This window comes from Uloborus diversus, chromosome 6, assembly GCF_026930045.1.
Source record: "Uloborus diversus isolate 005 chromosome 6, Udiv.v.3.1, whole genome shotgun sequence".
NCBI lineage: Eukaryota > Metazoa > Arthropoda > Arachnida > Araneae > Uloboridae > Uloborus > Uloborus diversus.
The window spans coordinates 125,816,367-125,839,946 of record NC_072736.1 but is presented as its reverse complement, the minus strand read 5'-3'; the positions used below and the strand labels follow the sequence as shown (position 1 = coordinate 125,839,946).

Genomic DNA, 23,580 nt, shown 5'->3' with positions numbered 1-23,580 from the left:
TTGTACACATTCCCCACCTTTTCTTCCTTGACTGTAGGAGGCACAAAATATTCCTTTCTCATTTTAAAAGAAATTTTTTTTCTCCTATGCTTAAATGAATACAAGATACTAATTCCAACTATAATGGACATTTACACTTTCATTCATTTGCTATAGCTGGAAATACATAGCTAACCAAAAAAAAGTAGTTATTATTTCAGAAACTTTGAATAATAATTAAGCTGTTTAAATTTTAATATAATGGATAAAAACTATTTTATTGTGTATTTAATTTAATTTTTAAAATGTTTATGTACAAATTATAATTATAAATTTGCAAAGTGAACCGAAACCGTAAGTTTTTGGATTAAATACACTTTTCTAAGTGTTAACCATATTTCTACATTATACATAACTAGAGGGTTTGAACTTAGGTTTCCCGAGCTTCCATTATGGTTAGAAAACTATAATACAACTGGGGATTTTCTTACTGCCAACTTCAAAAATTATGTTTAAAAATGTAATTGATGGTGTTCAAAAATAAGAATTATTTTTTCCCTTTTAGAGCAATTTTGAAATCTGCTTTATTTTTTTTCAAAAATATTTTTATTTAACTTGTAATTCCTCGTCTGAACAATCGGTTTCATATGTGTTTTCAATTTCTGGGTAACATTCATTTGAGGGCGAGTAAAATGGAAATTTAGGTCCAAATTTGAGGGATTTTTTTTTTTTTTTGATGGAAACAATACTTTCTTTACTATGTAAAAGGAAGCAAAAATCAAGGAAATAAAAAAATGTCACTGCCAAAATTTTCTCTTTTTGTCAGAATTTCAAAACAATGCCTTTTGATAACAATCTATTTATTTATCAGTATTATATACATTATTAATATATACAGACAAAAAAAAAAAAAAAATCCAACTCATTCTATATACATACAATATATATTACAAACATGTACGAAGATATTTACATGGTTATCACAATCATTATGTTTTCAATATGATACTTTTTCTTTCTATTAGTCCCAGATGAAGATGTTTTGAAACTGTGAAGTACTAAGCTTCTTCAGCTCTTCTATAATAGAAAATAGAAAAATGAAAACATCAACGGAAAACAAATTATGAAATCCCAGTATTAATGATAAAAGAAAAGAAAAATGCTTTGAGTTAAGATTAAGTACATTTATGTTTTTAAAAAATAAGACAGGGATCACACTCAGTCAGATTTGGAGCAGGGAAAATTGTTTCGGAGCAAAATATCCCCTTTTTATCTTTTGTTAGGTTGGACAGACCCTCTCCTTCCTTAAGGCCCAATACAAAGTAGCGTTTGAAAATTAATAGCCAGGGGGTTATAAAACGTAAAAAGCATTGGCCAAGCAGGCACAAAAACAGATGAAAAATGTCATTGCTTCACTCGAAGAACACAGAACATGGTCATGTCCATTGGAAATTCTAAAATTAGCAGAAAAACTTGCTGAGGAAGATCCATAAGGTCAGGGTTGAACATGAAAAGGGACCATTTTTCTCTCAGCGTCCAAAGCAGGGGAGCTTTTTTTTTTAATATAAAAGTGCTGGAAGCCTTAAAAATGATGGAAGAAATTTGACTGTAAGGCATTGCAAAGAGGGGCTGTGGGTTGCAAGTTACATTCTTGTTCGGCCAATTTGAACGGCCTTTTCGTTACCAGGTATATCTCAATGGCTGGGGATGAATTGGAAGTTGATCTCCCTGCCATCAATGATGAGTTCCTCTATTTTTGATTTTGTCGCTTCTACTCCGTCTGACTCACAATCTTGATAAAAGCAAAGGGGGAGAATGGTGGGAAAAAACTTTTTCTACATATAAAAAAAGTTTAAGTTTTAGAGCAGAAAAAAAAAAAAAAAAAAAGAAAATAGCAAACATGTTTTGAAAATTTTGAAAAAAGAAAAAAAAAAGAACATTGAAAAAGTTCAAGTTTTTATTTAAAATTTTTGACAAATAAAGTTAGGAAAACAACAACAATAATGTCTTAAAGAATTTAAATCAGCAGAAACAATATCACCATGTAATAAATACTTAGAGGCAACACATTCCTGACACTAATTATATTATGTGTAACACAACATCTGAATTGGCAATAACTGCAAGGCATTCAATCTCCTATTTGTTTTAACAAACTTTAGCACAGTGATATAGAGAACAAGAGGGGCCTCTGAAAGAGTGTTTCAAAGGTGGCAAAAGTGTTTTCACCACTTTTTTTTACAATCTACAGTTATTATAGGGGAAGAGCATTAGTGCTATTCTTTTTTTTTTTAATTGGGGAAAAATTTGAAACTGTCGCCTTTCCCTTTAAAATTTTTTTTATAGACTCTGGCCTGATCCTGCCTAACCTTTTCCCTCGTAGAGCCTGACAGCAAGCTGTTTGCTTGAGATGCTTGAAGCATCTGCAAATGATCTGGCTTAATACCCTTAGGCACTTTACATGTTCATTGCAGCATTAGCATTTGTATTCATTTTCAGTAAACACTTAGAATCATTCCTAACATTCCAAGCACCTTTGAGAAATACACATCAGTAACAGTGCCACTTTTCAGAGAGTAAAGTTAACACATGGATCATGGTGGCCTGATTGATGAAGCATCAGACTTGTGACCAGAGGGTTCCTGGTTCGATCGTAGCTGATCGAAGATCCACCACCTTCATTAAGGGTGATTGGGAGACGTTAAATATGCTTGTGGTCACTAAGTCCTCCAACTGAAACGATACCTCTGGGGGTGTTAGGCCAGAAGTTATTTGGTTTCTGGTCTGGTTCTAAATTATCGAACTGTCCATACATGGTGCTGCCATCTATCGTGTTGTCTGAGCCAAATTGGACTTCCAAATAGAATAGGCGCCAAATAGAAATAGGCGATTAAATGGAAGCTCGGGTTTCTGAGTGGCATAAGTAACAACAACAAAGTTAACACAATTCACTCTCAAGCTTTTAGACAACCTAAATATGTTTTACAAGATTATCTTACACTTGATAAATGTAGGAAACAAGTAAGTACTTAATGACCTTCTTGTTTAAACAATAAATAACTGAAGATAGAAAATAAATGTGTGAATAAATATTGTAATTTAGACATTTTATGACTTTCAAATTCCACACTCCTTATTTGTCAAACAGCGAAGTTATTATGGTATATTAAGCGAATCTTATAATAGTAATAAAAAAAAATAATTAAAATAAAATAGCCTAAAAATTAGTTTACAAAGCACCCCATGAAAATAATCAAATAATTAGAACTTAAATGTTTATAATATTTTATATATATATATATTATAAATATAAAATATACTTTACCATTCACTTCAACAATATTAGCATTCTTCTGTTGTACAACAACATATAATTCTCGTTCATCAGACAATTTGCCAGCTATCCAGCAATCGCTAACCGTTTTACCCATTATTTCTCCAAAATCTTTCATTCTGAAATTGAAGATTCATAAAATAGCAGATAAACAGAGTACAAATACATCATTTTAATATTTAAAAGGGACATTAATATAAGCATAAGAGAAGGACGAACATAAGTGAATTGGGTGTCCCTAAATCTGGCTGGAACTGAGATTATTATTTTTACTTTTTTGAAGTAAAAAAACCCCACTACTTAAAACAGATTTAAAAAAAAAAAATGTTTTAAAAGTGGCATAAGTTTTTTTTTCTCTAATAAGTAATAATAAACATTTTTTTCAGCAGATAAATAATAAGGAAGTTCAGCAAAAGATCAGGAACATTTTACCATATTTTTCGGCAAATACAAGTTTTAAAAAGAAGGAAAATGAAGTAAATATGTTTCTAAAATGATCAATCACATACAATTTTCAGACAGGTATATGAAAAGGTCTCGCTTTTTGCAATCACGATCATTTTACCATATAAAGTTTTTCTGACATCCTAATCACTGCAAAATATTTTTTTGGGGAAATTTTATTATTTTGATAAAAACTTGGGAGCATGGGGGAAGCCATCAAAATTTGAGAATCTCCAGAACGTATTGGGAGACTAAAAGTTTTTCATCCTAGTTCTCAAACCATTTGCCCTTCCTTCCATTTTACAAAGTAAGACTGACTTTTGGAAGAACCTAAAGCCTCCTACACAAGAAGTGGTTGGTTGAATCAACTTTTTGAAAAAGTTGCCTGCAAACTAGTAGTTGACTCAACTTGTTCACTCATTTGTAGAGCAAATGCTTATAAATGTTCCAATGAGTTTAATCAACTAAAAACTTTATTCAACTCATTGAGATGAGAATGGTAGCGGCACAGGTGCCTGATGAATTTACTGTTAGTGTGAAGGATGCCAGGAGATCCCTTTACTTGATCACACAACCTGATAATCGCCCATTCGAAAGTTGATTCAGCTAGCAGATTCATTATGACTTCAGGGCGGTGGGGGTGGGTGTGGGGAGGTATTCACTAAGAGCTTTGAGTTAAAAGGTATCTTAAATTTTAGAATTGATTGAACAGAAAACAAGTTTGTCAAATTTTCGTTGTAAAGCGCATATTTCACGAACTTTCCTCACTGACCATTAAAATGTGCTACAAATTGAAAGTTAATAATGGTTTTACATTAAAAACACTTTACCTAATTATGATAGAAAAGTTCGCACAGTCAAACTTGCTTATAATGAACATGAAGGGACATCATAAACATTCACACATGCTTGTTTTTTTTTTTTTAAATTTCAGTGCAGTGCCAAAGAAGTTGGTTAACTAGCTTTGACCTATCCTATTGTCTCCTTATGTTATTGTTTTCAAGGAATACTCATGACTCGAAAAACATCCTCATTCACATTCCAGGCTTCGAAAATGTAAGCAGTTTTTCTGCACATCAAAAGCCGTGGAGTATATTCAGGGCTATTCAGCTTTAAATTCTTTACATTTGACATAATTGTTCTCGCTTTTATTGCTTTTCTTTCATCTGCATTAGCTTGAATTTGAGCTTCAATATCCTTGGAAGTGTAGCTCAGAAGTGATAACATTGGTACATTACAAAAATACAAATTTCAACTGCTTCTCTACTCTATAATTTCAAAAAAAAAAGAAAAGAAATGGACATTATCCCTTTGTTCTCAGGATTTGACTCAACATTATATTTTGGTTGACTTAAGAATGTTAAAGGATATTTTTGAAGAAAGGATAAACTGAGCTGGAAGTCAATAGAAATTTTTTGAATCATTCTTTAAGCGGGGTTTGCTCATTAAAAGCGAGTAATGTAAAGTAAAACTTACTTTGACAAATCAGAGTAAACATCAGCAAATAATTTCATTATGTCACTTGATACAAGGGAATGCCCAGATTTCTTCATATCTGCATGGATTGTAGTTTTCTCTGCCAAGTTCATGTGATTAAAATACATGTACATAACCTTTGCCTGTTGCTCATTATTTAAACTAAAATTAAAAAATATATATGGCATTAATGCTAGATTAATAACATTCATTTATTATTAAATGATTGTTTCTTAAAAACAACATGAACTACTATTTATTAAATACTTTTGTACTAAAAAGGAAAATAAGAAATAAGGTCCAAAGCACGAATTACTGCAGACACGTGTTTAGGCGTTACAAGGAACACCTTTTTAAATGCTAAAGAAATGAGCTTATGGATGAAAAAACATCTGACAAAAGCCAAGAGTCAGATAAGCAAACAGCTTAAAAAATAAAAATAGTGGATTAACCAAACACCAATGAAAATATAAATATTATAAACCAACAAAGAGCCAATAAGAAAACAAAGAGCAAGAGTTTTCTCGCAGGTACGATGAAATATGAAGTGAAAAGGGGGGCGCTTGAAACTGCGCGAGCACTGAGACCTCAGGTCTATTGTACTATTCTCGCTTAGACTACTAAAGGAGCCCTGTAACAGAAATAAATCTCGACAGTTGCTTAACCGAAATTCTAGGCAGTTCCCAGTGATCTACATAGTGGTATCCCAAGTGCTCAAATCTCTGCGCAGAGTCACAAGTACAATACACGAGAAAGAAGAATTGAGAAAGCTCTTGCTCTTCGTTTATTGTCGTATTGGCTCTTTATTGGTTAATAATTTTCTCATTGGTGTTTGGTTGATCCGTTATTTTATTTTTCAAGCTGTTTGCTTATCTGGGTCTTGGCTTTTGTTGGATGTCATCCATAAGCTTTTTTTTTTGCATTGAAAAAGGCGTTCCTTGTAACACCGAAACACAAGTCTGCAGTAATCTGCAATTTGAGCTTTTTGACATTGTTATTTCCTATTTTATGAATAATTATCTTTGAAAAAAAAATCTTCTGAGTTTGAAGTTTGTGATTGAATTATAACTTCTATTGTTACACTCCAGTTTAATACATCAAGCAGTCATTGACATAGGTAGCTGATATTAATTTTCTTTGTTTTGGTGTACATTTTATTTCATTTAATTCCTTAACAGCCTCATTTAGGGGCGAATGAGTTTACTAATTTTCGTCTAAAATTATTAATGGTCATTTTTCTATTTCCTTTACATTCTTCATCACACAAACTTTAAACAAATTGAAAATTGAAGCCGGAATAAACTTCAAAATTATCTCTTCACAATGTAAAACTTAGGGCAGAATTATCTAACGGTCAAAAACTTGATAAGTCTTCCATAGAGGGTGAACCGAACCAAACCAACATTCTCGGGGGAGGTAAATCCAAATAGTAAAAGAAAGAATTGTACCAAAAAGGGAATCAAGACATATCTTATGGATTTTCTTCTAACATTTATTAAATACCTGCTGAAAATTCTACAATAAAATGCACAAAATGCTTCCTTAAAAAAAAAAAAACCTCGAGTCTAAACCATTTACAAATACTAAATTGATGATCAGCAACTAACACAAGGCCCAGATAAGTTGGTCTTACACAATTTATAAATCCTGAAAAAAAATTAAGAGTTTACTTAAAACTATTTGTCCCATAGCAAGTAACAGATGCTTCTTGTAAACAATTACAACACTATAGCAGTCCATTTTCCTAATTTCAAGAATAAAAACTTATTGTGTAATCTGAAGCATAACAAAATTTGATGTTTTAAAATATTAACCCACTTTTTATTTGGCTAAAATAATTTTCTTTGGAAGAAGACTAATTTCAATATCATTTATTTAAAATTACAGTAGTCTCTCAAAAATCTGAGTCTCGAAAGTTCGAGGTTCCGCCTAATCCAAGGTACTTCATTTATATTCTAATATATATTTTTTAGAACCAAAAAATTTGATTTTGATTAAAATCTGAAAATATAAATATTTTGCTGCTATAAAACTTATTGATTACATACAGTGTATAATTAAAATATATTGAGAGGTTTGTTATGTTTTGGTTGCATTGCACAAATAAATGCGTAAGGATATCAAGAAAAAATTAGGTTAAAATTCGTCAATAAGCAATTAAAAGAGAATTTATGTTGAAGTTTGAGTGATAATTTTTTTGTGAAGACAACAGTTCCTTTTCTTGATACAAAGTAGTAAAAGGTGCTCCTCCTTATATCTTCCAATTTGTGTAAATTTTCAATGTGAAAATTTTTTACGGATAATCCAAGTTTTCACTAATCTGAGGTGAGGTAGGGGGTAGCCCAATAGGGAAGTTTTCGATTTTTCAATTTTATTTTTATATGATAGAATAAAATGTATGAACATCATAGGTAAAAATTTTTTTTGATACGATAAATAGTTTTTTTTAAAATTAATAATATAAAGTTCAAGCGATTGTGACGTCAAATGGCACAGGAAGTGACGTCATGCGTTCTTCCGCCACGGGAGAAGCCGAAGTTGGCTTCGAAGATGAAACGTAAGGCTTACCTCCTCGCATTTAACTCCTCCCGTTTCAGGAACATTAAACCTCTCATCCTCTCGGAAATATTCAAATATTATCATTGATGTTACTTGAGGAAGATTATTAGATTGTGCTTTAATGAATCCGGCCCCCATAGAGTGTTCAAAAGGATTATTGAATTTCTAAAAAATAAAAATATCAGCACGCTCAAAATGTCCGTAGCGAAAACAAGGGATCTTCGGCCGAAGGCTGCCCAATAGTGCCCTGTGATGTAAACTTGTGATGTTTCAGAAAAGCGCACTTTTGTGAGTGGATTTTTAAAAATTCATTAAAAATCAATTACGGTGTTTTAAAATTCGGCGATGGTGTATTTTTTTTATTTTTGAGGGTCAATTAACAATATCCAATAGTCAAAACATGAACATTTAACAGGTTGCATCTTCCCTATTACCTCGGATTTTCAAGACTCCACAGATATGCTTTTTTCCCCCAAATGGTGCATAAAAATTATTCTTATTTTATTTATTTATTTTTTATTATGAGCCGAGGTTCAAATTTTTATGCCAGAGGATAGGGGTGTTTCTTCTATGTTTTTAAAATTCCTTACTGAAAAAAGCATTTGTAGATAGATTTTATCAAAACAAAATGTGTAGCAATGAACAATCATTCATTTCTCAAAAAAAAAAAAAAAAAAAAAAAAAACAGGAATGAGACATAATTTCAAACACATAACACACACTTAAACAAAATATTATAGAACTGATAGCCAAATAAAAAAATAAAATTAAGTCAATGTAAGAATTTTAAAATCAATATTCATACCAAAAATTCATCAAATCAGATACTTATTTAATTCCAAAAAAAAAATCATTCAGAGGTAATACTATAGAAGACATGATGCATAAAATTGAAAAATGAACATGCAAAACAAATTTAAACAGTGTCAACAATTTGAAACAATTTCTGAAATTACACAAGTGATATAAAAAGATAACAAACTTTGTTATAGTCTTGGAATATTGTTCACCAATCTCGGATGCCAAGTTTGATAGCTGCTGTCCTATTTCTGCATCCAAACTTTTAAAAAGTTCCAAGTGCAATGGAAAAGTATCTGTTAAAATAAAAGCATGAAAGCACCAATTTTAAAAACAGTTTTGTTATTTTTTTTAATGCAATACAACAAATATACTACTATAATAAGAATATTTTATAATGCTGAACTTTGCAAAATGTTATTTAGTAAAAAAAAAAAAAAGATTACTCGAGTAAAAATATTATTGAAATAGCAAAAAGAAAATGAAGTTTAATAGTTAAAAAAAAAAAAAAAAAAACAATATTGAGAACCAGTATAGTGCTGTCTTGGAAACTAATGATAATTTAAACCAGAACTATTTGAGTGCACTCCTAATATATGATAAAATGTGTGCACATTAATTCAGGGACAAGCAGTCACAGTCTCATGCCAGAACTAAATGTAAGGAAGAGTGAAAAATTATTAATGAACTAAAATGGGAGAAGAAATTGGCCATTTTTTTTCCACATAGGGCAAAAATAATTGATGATTTACAAGAAATAAAGCAAGATATTTTAAGCAGCAAGAATTTGAGATTTGCTTTTCTGTTTGTCCTGTCTGATTATATACATTTTTTCTTTTATCTGCAGAAATTGCTAAAAACGAACGATTTTGCTATAATTAAAATGTGAGACCTAAAAATTTGGTTTTTGTTCAATGTTTTACTCTGACTATTTGGTTGACAAAATCTATGACTAACTGCAGCATATTAGTCTGGATATCATATGCACATATATATTTCCTTTTGTTCTAAAAACAGATATTTTCTACTAAAATATTAAATTTCTTTAAAATTTTGATAGTTAGAATTGACAAAAGTAATACATAATACGTTGCAGTGTTGGCCGAATTGGACCCAATTGGGTTGGACCCAATGGGTTTTTTTGAAAAAACCCATTTAAAAAAACCCATTATTTAGCCCACTTTTGGGTTTTTTAAAATTTTCTGAGATTTTTTTTTTTTTTAAGTAATTAATTTAAATACTTTCACAATTTAAACTTCTTTCTTATTTGTTCTTCACCGCAGACAATGAACATAAAAAATGAATTTTGAACTTTAATAGTATTTCTTAACTCTTAACGGCATTTAAAAAATACTTCAAAGATTTTAAGTAAATGTATTTAACTTTTTTCTTTAACTGGTCAATAAATAACACAAATTATCTCGATCAAGTCCTGTCACGTCTGATTTTCTCAATATGTGTATAGAAGAAACTAATCTAATTAAAAGGCTTTCATGTGAATTATTTTCTGCTAACCAACACATCACAAATCTCGAATAAACACAAGGTATATTTTTTAGAAATAAACAGATTTTTCAAACGGTCGACAGAACAGGTACAGCATTTTCATTATCTTACGAAAAAGTTGAATATTTCTAACTCTGTACACAGAAATAGAAAAACAGGCAGCATAAAATTCAAAGAAATGTCTTGATTAAGCTGGAATTCAGTAAAAAGGGATTTAAACTACTTGAGGTTCTACAGTAGTTTTGCATAACAAAATAAATACAATAAAGTAAAATGCAAAAAAAAAAAAAAAAAACGTAGTAATTAAAAACGAACAATAGATTTTATCACTCGAGAAGTAACTTTGCCATAACTGTCGGTAATAATGAAAATTAAAAAATCCGAAACTTCACCATACTTAGATTTTTTCGTCTTTCATACTTTTCTTCAGAAAATGCTGAATTTTAACTAGTTTTCCAGCTTTTTTTCCCCGAAGATAATTTTTGCACTTTGTCCATATACTTACGCTACAATATGCTACAAGTACCCCACATTTTCCCTAAAAAAAGACAAAAAAACCCACATTTCTTTTAAAAAACCCAACTTTAGTTGGGTTTTTTTGGGTTTTATTTAAAAAAACCCAAAAAACCCTGGGTCCATGGGCTTTTTTAAAAAAAACCCGGGTTTTTGCCAACCCTGATACGTTGTGCTAATAAATTTTCCATAACAGTTTTCTTTTCAACCAACTTCAAAAAAAAAAAAAAAAAAAAAAAAAAGGTTATCATTTCAAACTATAGGTGTTTTTTTTTTTTGGTGTATTCATAATTTCTCACTGAATAAACTAATTTGGATGACTCTTTTCAATAAATAGAGGTCAGTCTAGCTTTAGCCTCATATCTTTGCTTGACTATGTTCGTTCTTTAGAAAGAAAGTTTACTTCATCAGTGGCTTGAGAGCCCAGGGTGGGTCTCAGAATTCTCAAGAAGTCTTTTTTTAGGCAAGCCTTCTTCCTTCTACAAGTTTTCAAGTTCTTAATTATCAAAACTGGGAGGTCTTTTTTAGGCCACTAATCCAACTTAGATTTACCCTGCTTTTTTCCATGCGCACAACTGGTTGGGCATTGATTAGTGGTGCAGTCTTCGCCTATTCTGACAACGTGGCCTGCTTTTAATTCTTTTGGTACGAAGTTAATGATTTTGAGTTTGTTGTATGTGCGACCAAGTTTCAAATTTGATCTAATTCGGATTTGAACTATTTTACATAAAATCTGTAAATATTAATTTAAAAAACAAAATTGAACAACTTACCATCCAATAGAAGGCAAAATGTAGCATTGAGAGCTCGATAGGATATAAGATAGCAACCAATTTTCCCACCATTCAAATAAATCTTGGGAGTGTTTTTCAGTCCACTAACATCGTCTATCGTTTTAGGACCAGTCATGAATCTATCATTAATAACGACAAATTAACAGTCAGCAAATTAATTACATCAACACAAAGTATAAAATCAAAAACTTAGCATTTTGTTTATTATTATTTATTATTATTATATTCTACAACTAATATATATGCCTTTTGGCAAGTCTGAATACATTGAGACTAGTTTCATGCAGTCACATAAGTTGATATCTTCCTGTGCAGAGGTACCCAACCCATTGAGAAGAGATAAAATAGAGGGAGTGAAGACTTTTATTCGTGAAGCCAAGACACGTGATAGATTTTAAAGCAAAGCCTTGGAAGAAATCAGGTTTCTTTTGCTTGTTTCGCACAAAATGTGCCAATTATTCGTCGTTGTTGATTTCTTAGAAACTGGTTTCCAGAAAACAGATGCAATTAGTAAAATAAGCACCAAGTAATAATAACAACAATTTTTGGTTAAACTCTTTCTTTTTCCATGTTACTTAGAAAAATTTAAAAACTTCTAACATTTTGAGTCTGGACCTCGAATAAAAAAAAGTTATGGCACCGCCGCTCTTGTGTAATCCTGCTTCCACAAGGGTTAAGGAGCTTAAGATAATTTATTGCAAAACTTAAAAATAAAAAAAAATATTAAACTGCTGGTCATTTCCACATAAAAGGAAAAAGATAGTATTTATGGCTATGTTTTTCTTTTGGTTTCATTTTATTAGGGTTCTGGCCAGCTAGAATCTTTTTAATTTGAAGTATGGTCCTTAAAGGGAAAAAAAAGGTTGGGTACTACTGCTCATATGCATGGGTGGCCGTGGCATTATCGGTACGGCATCAGACTTGTGACCGGAGGGTCCCGATCTCTATCTTAGCCGATCAAAGATCCACCGTCTTCATTAATGTTGACTGGGGGACGCTAAATATGCTCGTAGTCACACAATCCTCCAAGTGAAACAATATCTTTCGGGGATGATGGACTAGGGATTACTCAGTTTCTGGTCTGGATCAAAAAATCGGACCTGTCTTCAGAGTCCATCCAACTGGTTAAATCAGAAATAGTGGTAGGTACGGGGGACCCTAGCAAAAGGTGCTCATGTGTATGATTTACTTTAAAACAGCTTAAATATTTATTCGATTGCTTTGCATATTTGCAACAACTCTCTTTAAATAAAAATTTCCTTACTCTCAATAACAAATTGCTCGAATAATATTTGACAAACTTATAAACATCATAAAAGAGTAAATTTCAAAAAAGGAAGCCATGCTTCATCAGATGCATTGCCATATTTGTATTTTTTCCAGAAGAAGAAGCTATATTTCTGGCTCGCTTTTAACATGTTTCTTGGGCAATTTTACATTAGACATGAAATCAACCAGGAGAAGTCACTGATTGAACAGTGATCACAGAATTTGCTTGTAAGTATGAAATTTTTTAAAAATATGTTTTTAAATCCAAACGTAAATACTAGCAATGCAAGAGAAAGTGACTAGAGAGTTTTAAGCATCATTTGTCCTTGGAAAGGTGATTAAGGCTCTGTATTTTATAAAATTGCACATGGGGGAAAAAAAGGAAAAAAAAAGACTTGATGAGTGGATTCATAAACATAAAAAAAACCTTACAAAATTACACATGTTGAGTTGAGATTACAGAAACCATCCCATGCTCCCTAAGATAAGGTTAAAGTAAAAGCTCATCTTAGGGGACATGGGATGATTTAAAGTTAAATCAATTACGTATGCAATCGCAAGTGTATGTAAATCATATCATTTATTTTGCATAATAAGTTATTTGAATCAATACTGAAAATTTTTTTCGAGATGTACATCTCTATCAAAAGCTTTTATAGTCTCATAAAACAGCACACTCGCCAACATTTGGAGATAGTTATCAGTAAAACTTTTAAGTGAACAGCATTTTATCATCTAATAGCAAGTTCGCTTGAATTTAATTAAGAGTGCACAAAAATAAGAATGATGTATCAATGCTAGTGCAAAATAAGTAACATACATATTAACTCAACAAACATATGACTGCCAAAATTTTAAGAAAAGATAAAAATACTTTTAAAAAATCTGAACTGAGAGTACCTTACAACATTTACGGAATTTTGAGAAAATTTCACCACCTTGTAAAAATTAACTCATCTTGTTAAAATCAATTCTAATTCTAATTGAGGTATTGGTTTCTATCAATTCAGATGCAGTTGAATTGAAACTTAAAAGTGAGGGTGGCAAAAAGAAATGTGTGCAACATGCAAAGTCTTCTAGTACAGTGTATATGAAATAAAAAAAAATAATAAAAATAATGCTAAAGACAAATTTGGTGATTTCCTAGTGCATGAAACAAAAGTAAACAAAAATGGGCAAGTTTCACTGAGACAGATGCAATAGGATTTTAAAATGCAAAAAAAAATTAAGACTGATGGGTAAAAGAGTAAATAATGGCTAAAATGCATGAACTCTACTCCTAGTTCGTACAAATTTGAAAGTATGCCGCAGGCACATTTCTGCTCATGATTCAGGTTCAGAGTAAATGCAACAGAAAAGTGACAGTTTAACGAATTGTTTATTTTGAAGTGTATAGAAGAAGTTAAAATACTCCATTCCAAAATGAAATAATAATTATTGCAATAAAGTTTACAAATAATAAATTTAATAAATACTAACCGTCCAAAATGCATTCCCGATCCCATTGGGCTCATTCTTGAAGGAGAATATATACCACCTTTCAATTCTGAATCAATAAATGAAGGAATAAGGTCAGAAGAAAGATGCTGATATAAAATTTGCATGTCATCAGGTTCCAGACCACTCCTTCAAAAATTAAAAACAGAGGATGAAATCGGTACTATGCACAAAAAAGTTTTAAACAGTAGAGCTAAATTCAGAATGAAATAAATAAAATTAATAAAGGGGTTGTTTCCTTCAGTCAAAAGTAGTATTTTAGTCACTGAAATTGATAGAATAAGTAAAAAAAAAAATAATAATAATAACATGAACCCAGAAAATTCTTTCATTTCCCCAACAGTTATTTTTTAATTAATTTTTTAAAATGTCCGATTTTTCAAACAAGGCGTGGTTTTGATGACGTCACAAATGATGCTCTTTGGCGCATCTTTGTACCGCGTTCCACATTATGATAACAAAAAGCGAGTTAAAATTGCGCTCTACGTTTGCTATCAACCATATCGTTGCCAATACACATGAATAAAGATGCAAACTGAATATTTTGCTCTGTGAAAGGCACTTCATCATTTGTGATGTCATCGGCAAGAAATGTAAACAATGAAAGCATACCGATTTAAGTAATTTTTTAAAAATATTAAACTTAAACAAATTATTTAAAAAATGGACAGATCCTATGTTTTTAAGCATGCTCTTTCAGAAAAAAATACTTTTAAAATTTAGGAAACGACCCTATTGGGATATGTATAGCTTTTGGGAGAAGAAATACTTAAATAAAAAACATATAAATATAAAAAATGCTTCCTTTTGCAAAACTGATAAGATTGTATTATATATTACAACAGGAATCTGATTTTATACTTTGTAATTCTGATTATTGTGTCTCATTTTGATTTTGTAGATGTTACTTAAATGTGAAGAGTCTTTAATATCACAGACAGATTTTTATGACTTTCATTTCCTAATTTATGTTAAAAAAAATTGGTTGAAATTGTTTCAAAAAAGGAAACATTCGTACTAAGAGGTTAATAAATTTATTAACATGAGAAAAAATAAGAATTTAAAATAATTCTGCCCAAAAATATTTCCTGTACATGGCTTGATTTCAAACCACCAAAGAAAATGCACTTGAAGACACCTAAATATCATGTATCAATGTTTTTTACAAAAAAAAAAAAAAAATAATAATAATAACTTTTTTTACTTTTTTGAAAACTTTAAAATTTTTACCAGCTATAACGAATTTGTTTGAGTATCATAGATTAAAAAGCCACTGTGTTGAATGATTTTATTACACTTTACCAATAATTTTGAATTTTAGCTATCGTGCCCCTATTCAATTCAAAATTTAAATTATCATGGAAAGGGTATGAATGACACATCCATACTTTTTTAGAAAAAAAAAACCAAAAAAATAAACGAGGTTACAGAGAAAATTCAGAATTAAACAACTTTTAAAGGGAAAATTGACCAGATTTGGAAAAAATAGACTTTTTAGGTACTTAAAACTAAACAAAAAAAAATTAATTTGAATTTTGACATCTTGAATTCAAATTATGTTTTTCGCAATCACGAGTGTGTGTGTGTGTGGGGGGATATGTGTGTTTGTGTGTATGGGGTATGTGTGTGTAGGCATGTGTGTTTGTGTCTGTGTGCAGGCATGAAGGGTAGTTTTGTGTGTGTGTGTGTAGGTTTTTGTGTATGTATATGTGTAAGTGTCTGTATGTATGTGTGTGTGTGTAGTTGTGTATGTATGCGCGTATGGGGTATGTGTGTGTAGGCATGTGCGTTTGTGTCTGTGTGCAGGCATGAAAGTGTGGGTAGTTTTGTGTGTGTAGGTTTTTGTGTGTGTATATGTGTAAGTGTCTGTATGTATGTGTGTTTGTGTGTGTGTGTGTAGTTGTGTATGTATGCGCATGTGTGTAAGACATGGATGCAACCTAGAGACGGCTTTCGCTATAGGAGCAGCAGCGTGAGGAGCCCGCCTGTCCACGGTGATGGTGCGAGGGTGGCGGTGGGAAAATGATAGGACATCAAAACAGTCAAATGAAAGCAATAAGCAATCGTGATTGCTCAAAAAAAAAAAAAAAAAAAAAAAAAAAAAACCTGTGACCCCTCACTTCCCCCAATCAACTCTAATTTGAATTCTGAAACTTTGAATTCAAATTATGTTTTTCGCAATCACGAGTTGCGACAAGACCCTACTCATTAGAGTTATTGTTTCTAGAAATGGTCCCCCCCCCAAAGCAAGTTCCTCCTCCTGGGTAGCTATGTGTGTGCAGACTTAAGTGTGTGTATGTAGGCCTGTGTATGTGTGTAAAGGCGTGCGCGTGTAGGCAAAGGTGTATGAGCATGCGTGTGTTGGACACGGACGCCACCACCCAGCAGAAGTGGATTCCGGGGGACAGTGCTCAGGGCCACAGCAGCCGTGCCGCAGCCGCGCCGGTGGGTGGTGGTGCTGCTGGTCCAAGCTGAAAAAGGAACCACAACATCAAGGACTGTCAAATGAGAACAATAAGCAATCGTGATTGCTCAAAAAAAAAAAAGACTTTTGCAAAAAAAAATGGACTTGTTGAGAGCAACAGCCCTTCACTATTTAATTTCTAAAAAAGTCACAAATAAAGAAAAACTTCCTAAAACACTCCTTGAAAGTATGACTCAATCCATTTTTAGAAGAATCCAAAATTGATTCAAATGTATGAAGAAGAAAAGTACAGCATAATTCGAATCATTCCGACTTTGACTAACCAAATTGCTGATCATCCGAATCACTTTTAGAACTTTAGAAAAAAAAAGATGAAAAAGTACTTAATTTCGGAAAATAATAACTTTATATGCATGGGCAATTGTTCCTTCCTCTACAAAGCCAGTGTAGGCTCAGTTCGAACATTAGTGGGACAATTAGTTACCTTCTCATAGTACAGTTCTATTATTTGCTGAGGTCAGTCGCTAGGTGAAAGTCTCCTTCATTCAATTAATTAAAAATCATTTTCTTTGAAAATGCTTTTTTTCCACTCTTATTTTCAACATACAGGCTAATTAATTAAGCCTCCCCTCCCCCTCTTTATAGGAAAAAAATTATTTGAATTTTTGATTATTTGAATGGGGTTCAGCCCCAATTGATTTGGATAATTGGAGTTTTACTATTATTTATTTCAAAATATCACCTAGTTTAAAAATTACCAAATCCACTTACCAAACTAACTGATCATTGTAAAGAAATATTGGGTATCTTATGCACCTGGAAAAAGAAGAAAAAGTTCTATGATAAAAGGTAAAAACCTCAGAATTAAGAATCAATGCAAAAATGAAACAAAAGTAAAGATCTCTATCAATAAATTTGAAAGGTAGCCTAATGACTAATAAAATACTAAAGTGACGACTTGTTGAGTTCATTTTCATGACCGCTAGTGACATGATCTTTGTTTTTCCTATTTTGTGGTTTGGCATTAGTTGTAAGTTTAATTGAATGATAAAATTTTCAACTGATACAAAATAATAAAATGGGGAAAAACAAAGATCATATCACTAAACGTTAATATAAACGCTTTCAACATGACCAGCAACAGGCTCTGGGTCCAGCAAGGCTGATACAGACAAGGACTAGGCTAGCTAGTTCAAACAGATTTGTCTCTTGAAAAGAATAACAAAAATTTCTTACGTTTCAATTTCAAAATTTGAACTAGCATTTTCATTTGTTCTTATTTTAAAGATTATTTCAAAAATCTAAATCAAATAATTTTAAGGCTCTGAAAAACCTGCGCAAGTTGAAACTTGTTTGCACTTCAAATGGTGATTGGAACTCTTGTAATATGTTTAAAACTTGGGATACACCGAATACCATATTTTGCCTAATATCAAATATTTTGTAAACCTGTTTAACTGTGTTTTTTAATGTCAATTTAAAATATAAATTATTTAGGTTTTGTTTCTTGTGAAAGGTAAATACATTTCCATTTAACACCCTATACACTTATCTATATTAAATGTAGTTATTAATTTAAAATAAATTAATTAAATATGTTATCCCTAAAGCAAAAGTAGATGAATATAGTAAATGGCTAATTTGGTTTGTATTTAGATGATATCCCCCATAAAGTAATAATTAATTTCTTTCCTGATATATGATTAGATAATGGATTACATGGTAACATGTTATCTCTATATATTAGAAAAATGTAATGTCCAAAAAAAAAAAATAGTGTCAGTAGCTGTCCCACATTCAGGAGATCCCATAGCACACACAGCCCCAACATTTGGTACAAAATTACTTCAGAGTTAGTACCTTGGAACTTTTTTTTTTTTTTTTTAATTTTGAATTAGCTTCAAAGCTAAAATTTCACATCAATTGTCTACTAAGGAGTTGAAAGATTTCCCACTTCCTCAACATTCTATGCCATTTAAAATAACTCGTTCTTCTTCACAAGTTATAGTTTGCTCCAATTTTCTGAATTAAATAGGACAGGAAGCATAAGGGCTTTTGAAGACCAAATTTGAAAATGATTTTTCAAATGTACAAAACAACTATTTCGCTATCTTCAGCCAGTGCAGGAGGATATAGGTATGAAATTTGGTATAAAATTAGTTCAGACCCCGGGTGAGAGGAACTCTTCCAAGCGTTAAAACAAAATGTGCCTATTTTATCAAGTTTTTCTTATCTCCAGGTGGGAGCAGGAACTTAATATTGTTTCAATCATAAGGAGCTTTTCTGTTCCGTACGAGAAAGGGAGCCGGTTTCTCATTTTGTTCTAATCATAATGCAAATTTTAATCCGATTCTTCCGAACAGAAGATTTAAATCTTGGAGAACCAAATAAGATTGCAAAACTATTTTTAAAGGTTGGTAAGTGTCAGCAAGCAGGTCGCGGATCCCTTTAGTGTTATAAAGAATCTTGCATTCATATTGACCAAAGTTGCTTAAAATATCATTACTAATTACAATTTCTTTAAGTCATTTTCTGGTTTTTTAGTCTCTTCAGTAATTGATCAACTGATATTAATAGTAACAAATTAATTAAACATCTGAGTTTTTTCTTCAGTTACACTTTGAATGTGATATTATTAGGAAGCAATAATTAACTTTTTACTATTTGTACAATACTATACCTTTCATTCATTACGTAAAATATATGAGTTTGTTTACCAATTGCTGAACATATTTGATTTTGTTTACTATTCAGCCACATCAAATATTTGATTTGTCTGCCGAATATGCAGTAAACTGAACAACAACCAAATCTGCCGTGGGTGGGTAAACAGCAGTATCTGCAGAAATGAGTTTTCAAGATATTTGAAGAAACCCGTTTTGGATTCCATACTAACGATAGGGAAGTGTTGGCATTAGATGTTTTTTTTTTTGTGCCTTTTTTTCAGCAGAAACCAAATAAGCAAGCCTGCACGATAAAGCTAACAAACAATAGATGACAAAAATGCAAAAAATGAAAAATTTGCAGTTGCTGCCCTTTACCTGCCCACGGCAGAAATATTCAATGCATCTATATTGAAAACACCACACCACAAAATGCAATAAAAATTGCAAACACGTTTTTAAAGCTTACATGGAGATCCTTTTTCAACACATAGGCTAATTTTTCTGCATTTAAATGGTTTTGGTTTCTTGTAACACAGACTCGGGCAGATTGGGGGAAGCATAAAAATATTTTCTTATTACACAGAATTTGTTCTCATAACTCAGTGACGTAACCCAAAGCCAAGTTCTACTCTGCCCATCTCAGTTTTTGTGACATGGGCTCTGGGGTCCAAAAGCAAATGTTCTGGTTAGGTGGAGAGATAAAGGCGGAACCTCCAGGGATAAGTTCTCAAACACACTTGATACTAATTTTACTGACTCACTGAAAGGATGAAAGACTGAGTCGACCGAACCTAACATTGGAAACAAACTCGGGTCTGTGACGTGGAAGCACAAAGCACTACCACAAGACTCTGGGCATTTATACTTGAGTTATTAAAAAAAATCTAGTTTTCTAGGTCTACTCTCAATGTTACACAAATGTCACATAGTTAACTGCTGAATTTGGCAAAATGAAACCTTTTGAATTTTAAGTAAAGTTTGAAGCCAAATGCCAAAGATGCCAAATCAACAAGTCATCAAATGTTGCTTTGCAATGCATTGATTAGTGGGGTGTTGTGAGTTTCACTCATATGCCATAAGTAATTTTTAAAACGGCAATCCAAAATTTTTTGACATGTCGGATTACAAACATTCCTTTCTTAATGTGACGATACAGCAATTATGCGTTCTGCACCTTTCTTTTTTTCAGATGACATAAAAAACTCTTGAAACTGTGAAGTATAATGGTGCAAAACACATATTCATACAAAAATTTGTTGCTTTCTATGAGTCTTTAAATGTGTCAAGGACATTTCGAACACCTTGTATTATTTTTTTGCTGTAGATTAAATACATAAATAAGTTGATCATGGAAAACAACTAAGCTATATATTTTTTGTTCACAAAAAATAGTCTATTCTGGTTGATCACATACTAAAAATATACTCATAATTGCAGAAAATGGAAATTTTGATAAATATGAGGTAATTTGTGTGTGTGTAGTCTGCTTTTGACTATTTCATAAACTATAAATGATACTGTAATTGGCAATGCATGAAGCAAAATGAGTTACAGCTTTATACTTTAACTAAGAAATAAATAACAGACTAAATATGCAAATGCCATTATTATTAACAGAGTATTAGATGAAAAGTTTGATTTTAATTCAACAGGCAGGTACAAACAACAATAGGGAAAAAGAGAGAGAGAGAGAGAGAGATAAAAACTTTTATCGTGGAAAATAAATAAAGAAATTTACAACTTCTTCAAATTGTTTTTATTTTAAGAAAAAATTGAAATCAAGTAAAAAGTGAATTGTTTGAAAATTAGGAAAGTCTTGAAACTGTGTAACATAGAAGAAAAAAACAACATACTTATAACAAAAGCATTTTATTAACAAAGTAAAATAATTGCACATACAAAGTTTTAAAACATATAAAAATATTACCTAAATTTTTCTTCCACTTGATTAATAAAGCACAGAATTTTGAGGAAGGAATAGCGCTCAAGGGGTAAAAAATGAATTCCTTGAAAAATGTCAAGAAGATCGGCATCGTTTGATTTTAAACTCACCAAGTACTGAAAAATAGTTTATTTTTAGTTCACAATGGATTTACTTTTATTTATATTACATGAAAGTATTAAAGATCCCATAAAGACAAACATTTTTTGATTGGTATCACATTCTAATGTTGGACAGCAGCAGTAAAAGTTTTCTTCTCTTTTGTAAGCAATAAGCTAAAAATGTAGGTGAAAATTTTCATTTGAGTTTTTACCTAGCATGAAGCAGAGCAAAAATACTGCTTGTTATTCAAAGAAAATACTATCATGCAATGCCAAACTCCTAAATAAACAAACTCCAAATTGCAGCCGAAGACAGCAAATTTTACTTTATACATATACTTTGATTATGTTTTAATTTTCTCATAACAATAACATTTTCTTATTATTAATATAATATTTGTTTTCATCTATCTCATAATAATGAAATATTTTAAGCATAGTAATAAATTAGTCCAGTAAATGCATTGCAGGATTGACAGTAGTAAAAAAAAAAAAAAAGAGTAGAAAACAAAAATTTGTAAAGTTCATACATAAAACTAGTATTAATGGTTAAGCAATAAGCATGTTTTCAGATTCAATTATTGAAGTATCTTTTTAAACAACTTATGGAACATATTTCATGTGTATAGTTATCAAAACTGAAATCCTGCAGATGATTCTAGTCTGAACAATGTACTTTAAGAATACAGTCAATTCTCAGCTGTTGAACTTTACAAATTAAATCAATTACTCAAACTCTAACTAAGAACTATTTCTGAAATAGTTAGAAAACAAGAAAAGCTCAAATGAAACACTGGAAATATTCCAGGTATTGATACCATCAGTAAAAAAACCCAAAAACCAGTGGATGTTGGCAATGCACAACAATATCACGTTTTCCATTGTTATTTGTGGAATAATCGGGACTTTAATTCCTTTCCAAGTATAATCAAATGCAAGTTCTTTATATCATTTACACAACATTGCTCAAAATCTAGGAATCTCCTGGAAAAAGCAGTAGAGTTTGCAGTTATGTAATATCATTACCTCTTGAGCAAAATTCATACAAAATGCATTCTACTTGAATATTATTCTTCAATAGTAGAATACAGAATGTTAATCCAAGTGTAATTCAAATTTTACAAAGAAATTTGTATCATTACTTCTGTATATAAAACAAATGCAAAAAATTGAGCAAAATTAAAAATTTTAAGTTCATTGTTGAAAACCATTTTAAAATAACATGCATGATTCAACAATACAATTTGCTGACAACACACATAGTTTAACCTTCGTTCGGTTTTAGTTTGTTAACCTTCCATTCAGAGTGTTTCAGAAATTACTCCCCTACTCTGAAAAGATGTAAGAGCAAAACTGTGAGAGATAAAGATGAAACGAATGGTGTATTGGAAAGACATGTATGGAATGTTTTATACACCGGTTTTCAAAAATAATTCAAAGACTGAACATTAGAGGGCGCTGCAACCAAATTTTTTTTGAATAGTATATGAAAGTGTATTTTTTGAACAGAGGTCCAATTTCATTGCAACGGGTTTGATATGGCCTCCTTTCACAGCAGTGACATGACACAACCGAAGGGTAAAGTTTGAAGTCACTCGCTGTAAATGTTTAGACATCAGCATCCGTCTCAGTGAAGACGAGTTGGGCCGTGGCTCCACATGACCGTAAAACACGAAAATAAAGCAAAAACGTAAAATGGCTCATTTTTGGTTTCAGTTGCATTTGAGGAGAACAAGGACTCCACTTGAGCAGAACGTTTTACTTAGACGAAAAAAAAAATCATCATCTGATGGAACATTTTCATTGGAGTTTAAGTATTTAACTTGTAAAAAGGACGCAAAATGGATCTCAAATTTTTTGAAGTAATTGAACATTTGAAGAAAAAAAAAGTGGAAAACTTTCCTTAAAATATTACATCTTTGCAAGTTCAAATGTCAAGTTTGTACAAAGCGAGATATTTTAAAAATTAAAAGCCTTGAAGGTTTGCAAAAGCTGACAAAAATTTATGCGTTAGAACATGGTAAAAACATTTACATTATAGTACAGGTACATATTAAAGACCTACACTTAGGGGAAAAAAAAAGCATTTATTACATATAACAAACATTCTACAGTACAGAAAAATTTAGTTAAAAAAACTCTTCATAAAAGATGGCAAAAAAGAAAAGAAAAAAAAAATTCATAATTGTTCCATATAATTGAAGCTCTACTGTATGCGGAAAAAGTGATAGAGAGCACTTCTCTGGTTAAAGCAAAGGCACTTCTTTGACACTTGTT

At 31.3% G+C, this 23,580-nt stretch overlaps 1 protein-coding gene across 1 annotated transcript in view; it reads right to left on the bottom strand.

The window, feature by feature from the left end:
• Nucleotides 1-834: 834 nt before the first annotated feature.
• LOC129223925 (vacuolar fusion protein CCZ1 homolog) overlaps nucleotides 835-23,580 on the bottom strand; it is a 35,783-nt gene continuing 13,037 nt past the window's right edge. Inside the window, exons 6-13 of the mRNA XM_054858305.1 lie at nucleotides 21,188-21,318; nucleotides 17,366-17,410; nucleotides 14,152-14,298; nucleotides 11,383-11,522; nucleotides 8,775-8,886; nucleotides 5,234-5,395; nucleotides 3,305-3,432; nucleotides 835-1,056 (exon numbers count right to left, since the gene is read on the bottom strand). Coding sequence (XP_054714280.1) covers nucleotides 1,001-1,056; nucleotides 3,305-3,432; nucleotides 5,234-5,395; nucleotides 8,775-8,886; nucleotides 11,383-11,522; nucleotides 14,152-14,298; nucleotides 17,366-17,410; nucleotides 21,188-21,318 — 921 coding nt within the window. The 3' untranslated portion in view covers nucleotides 835-1,000. The remainder of the gene's footprint in view (nucleotides 1,057-3,304; nucleotides 3,433-5,233; nucleotides 5,396-8,774; nucleotides 8,887-11,382; nucleotides 11,523-14,151; nucleotides 14,299-17,365; nucleotides 17,411-21,187; nucleotides 21,319-23,580) is intronic.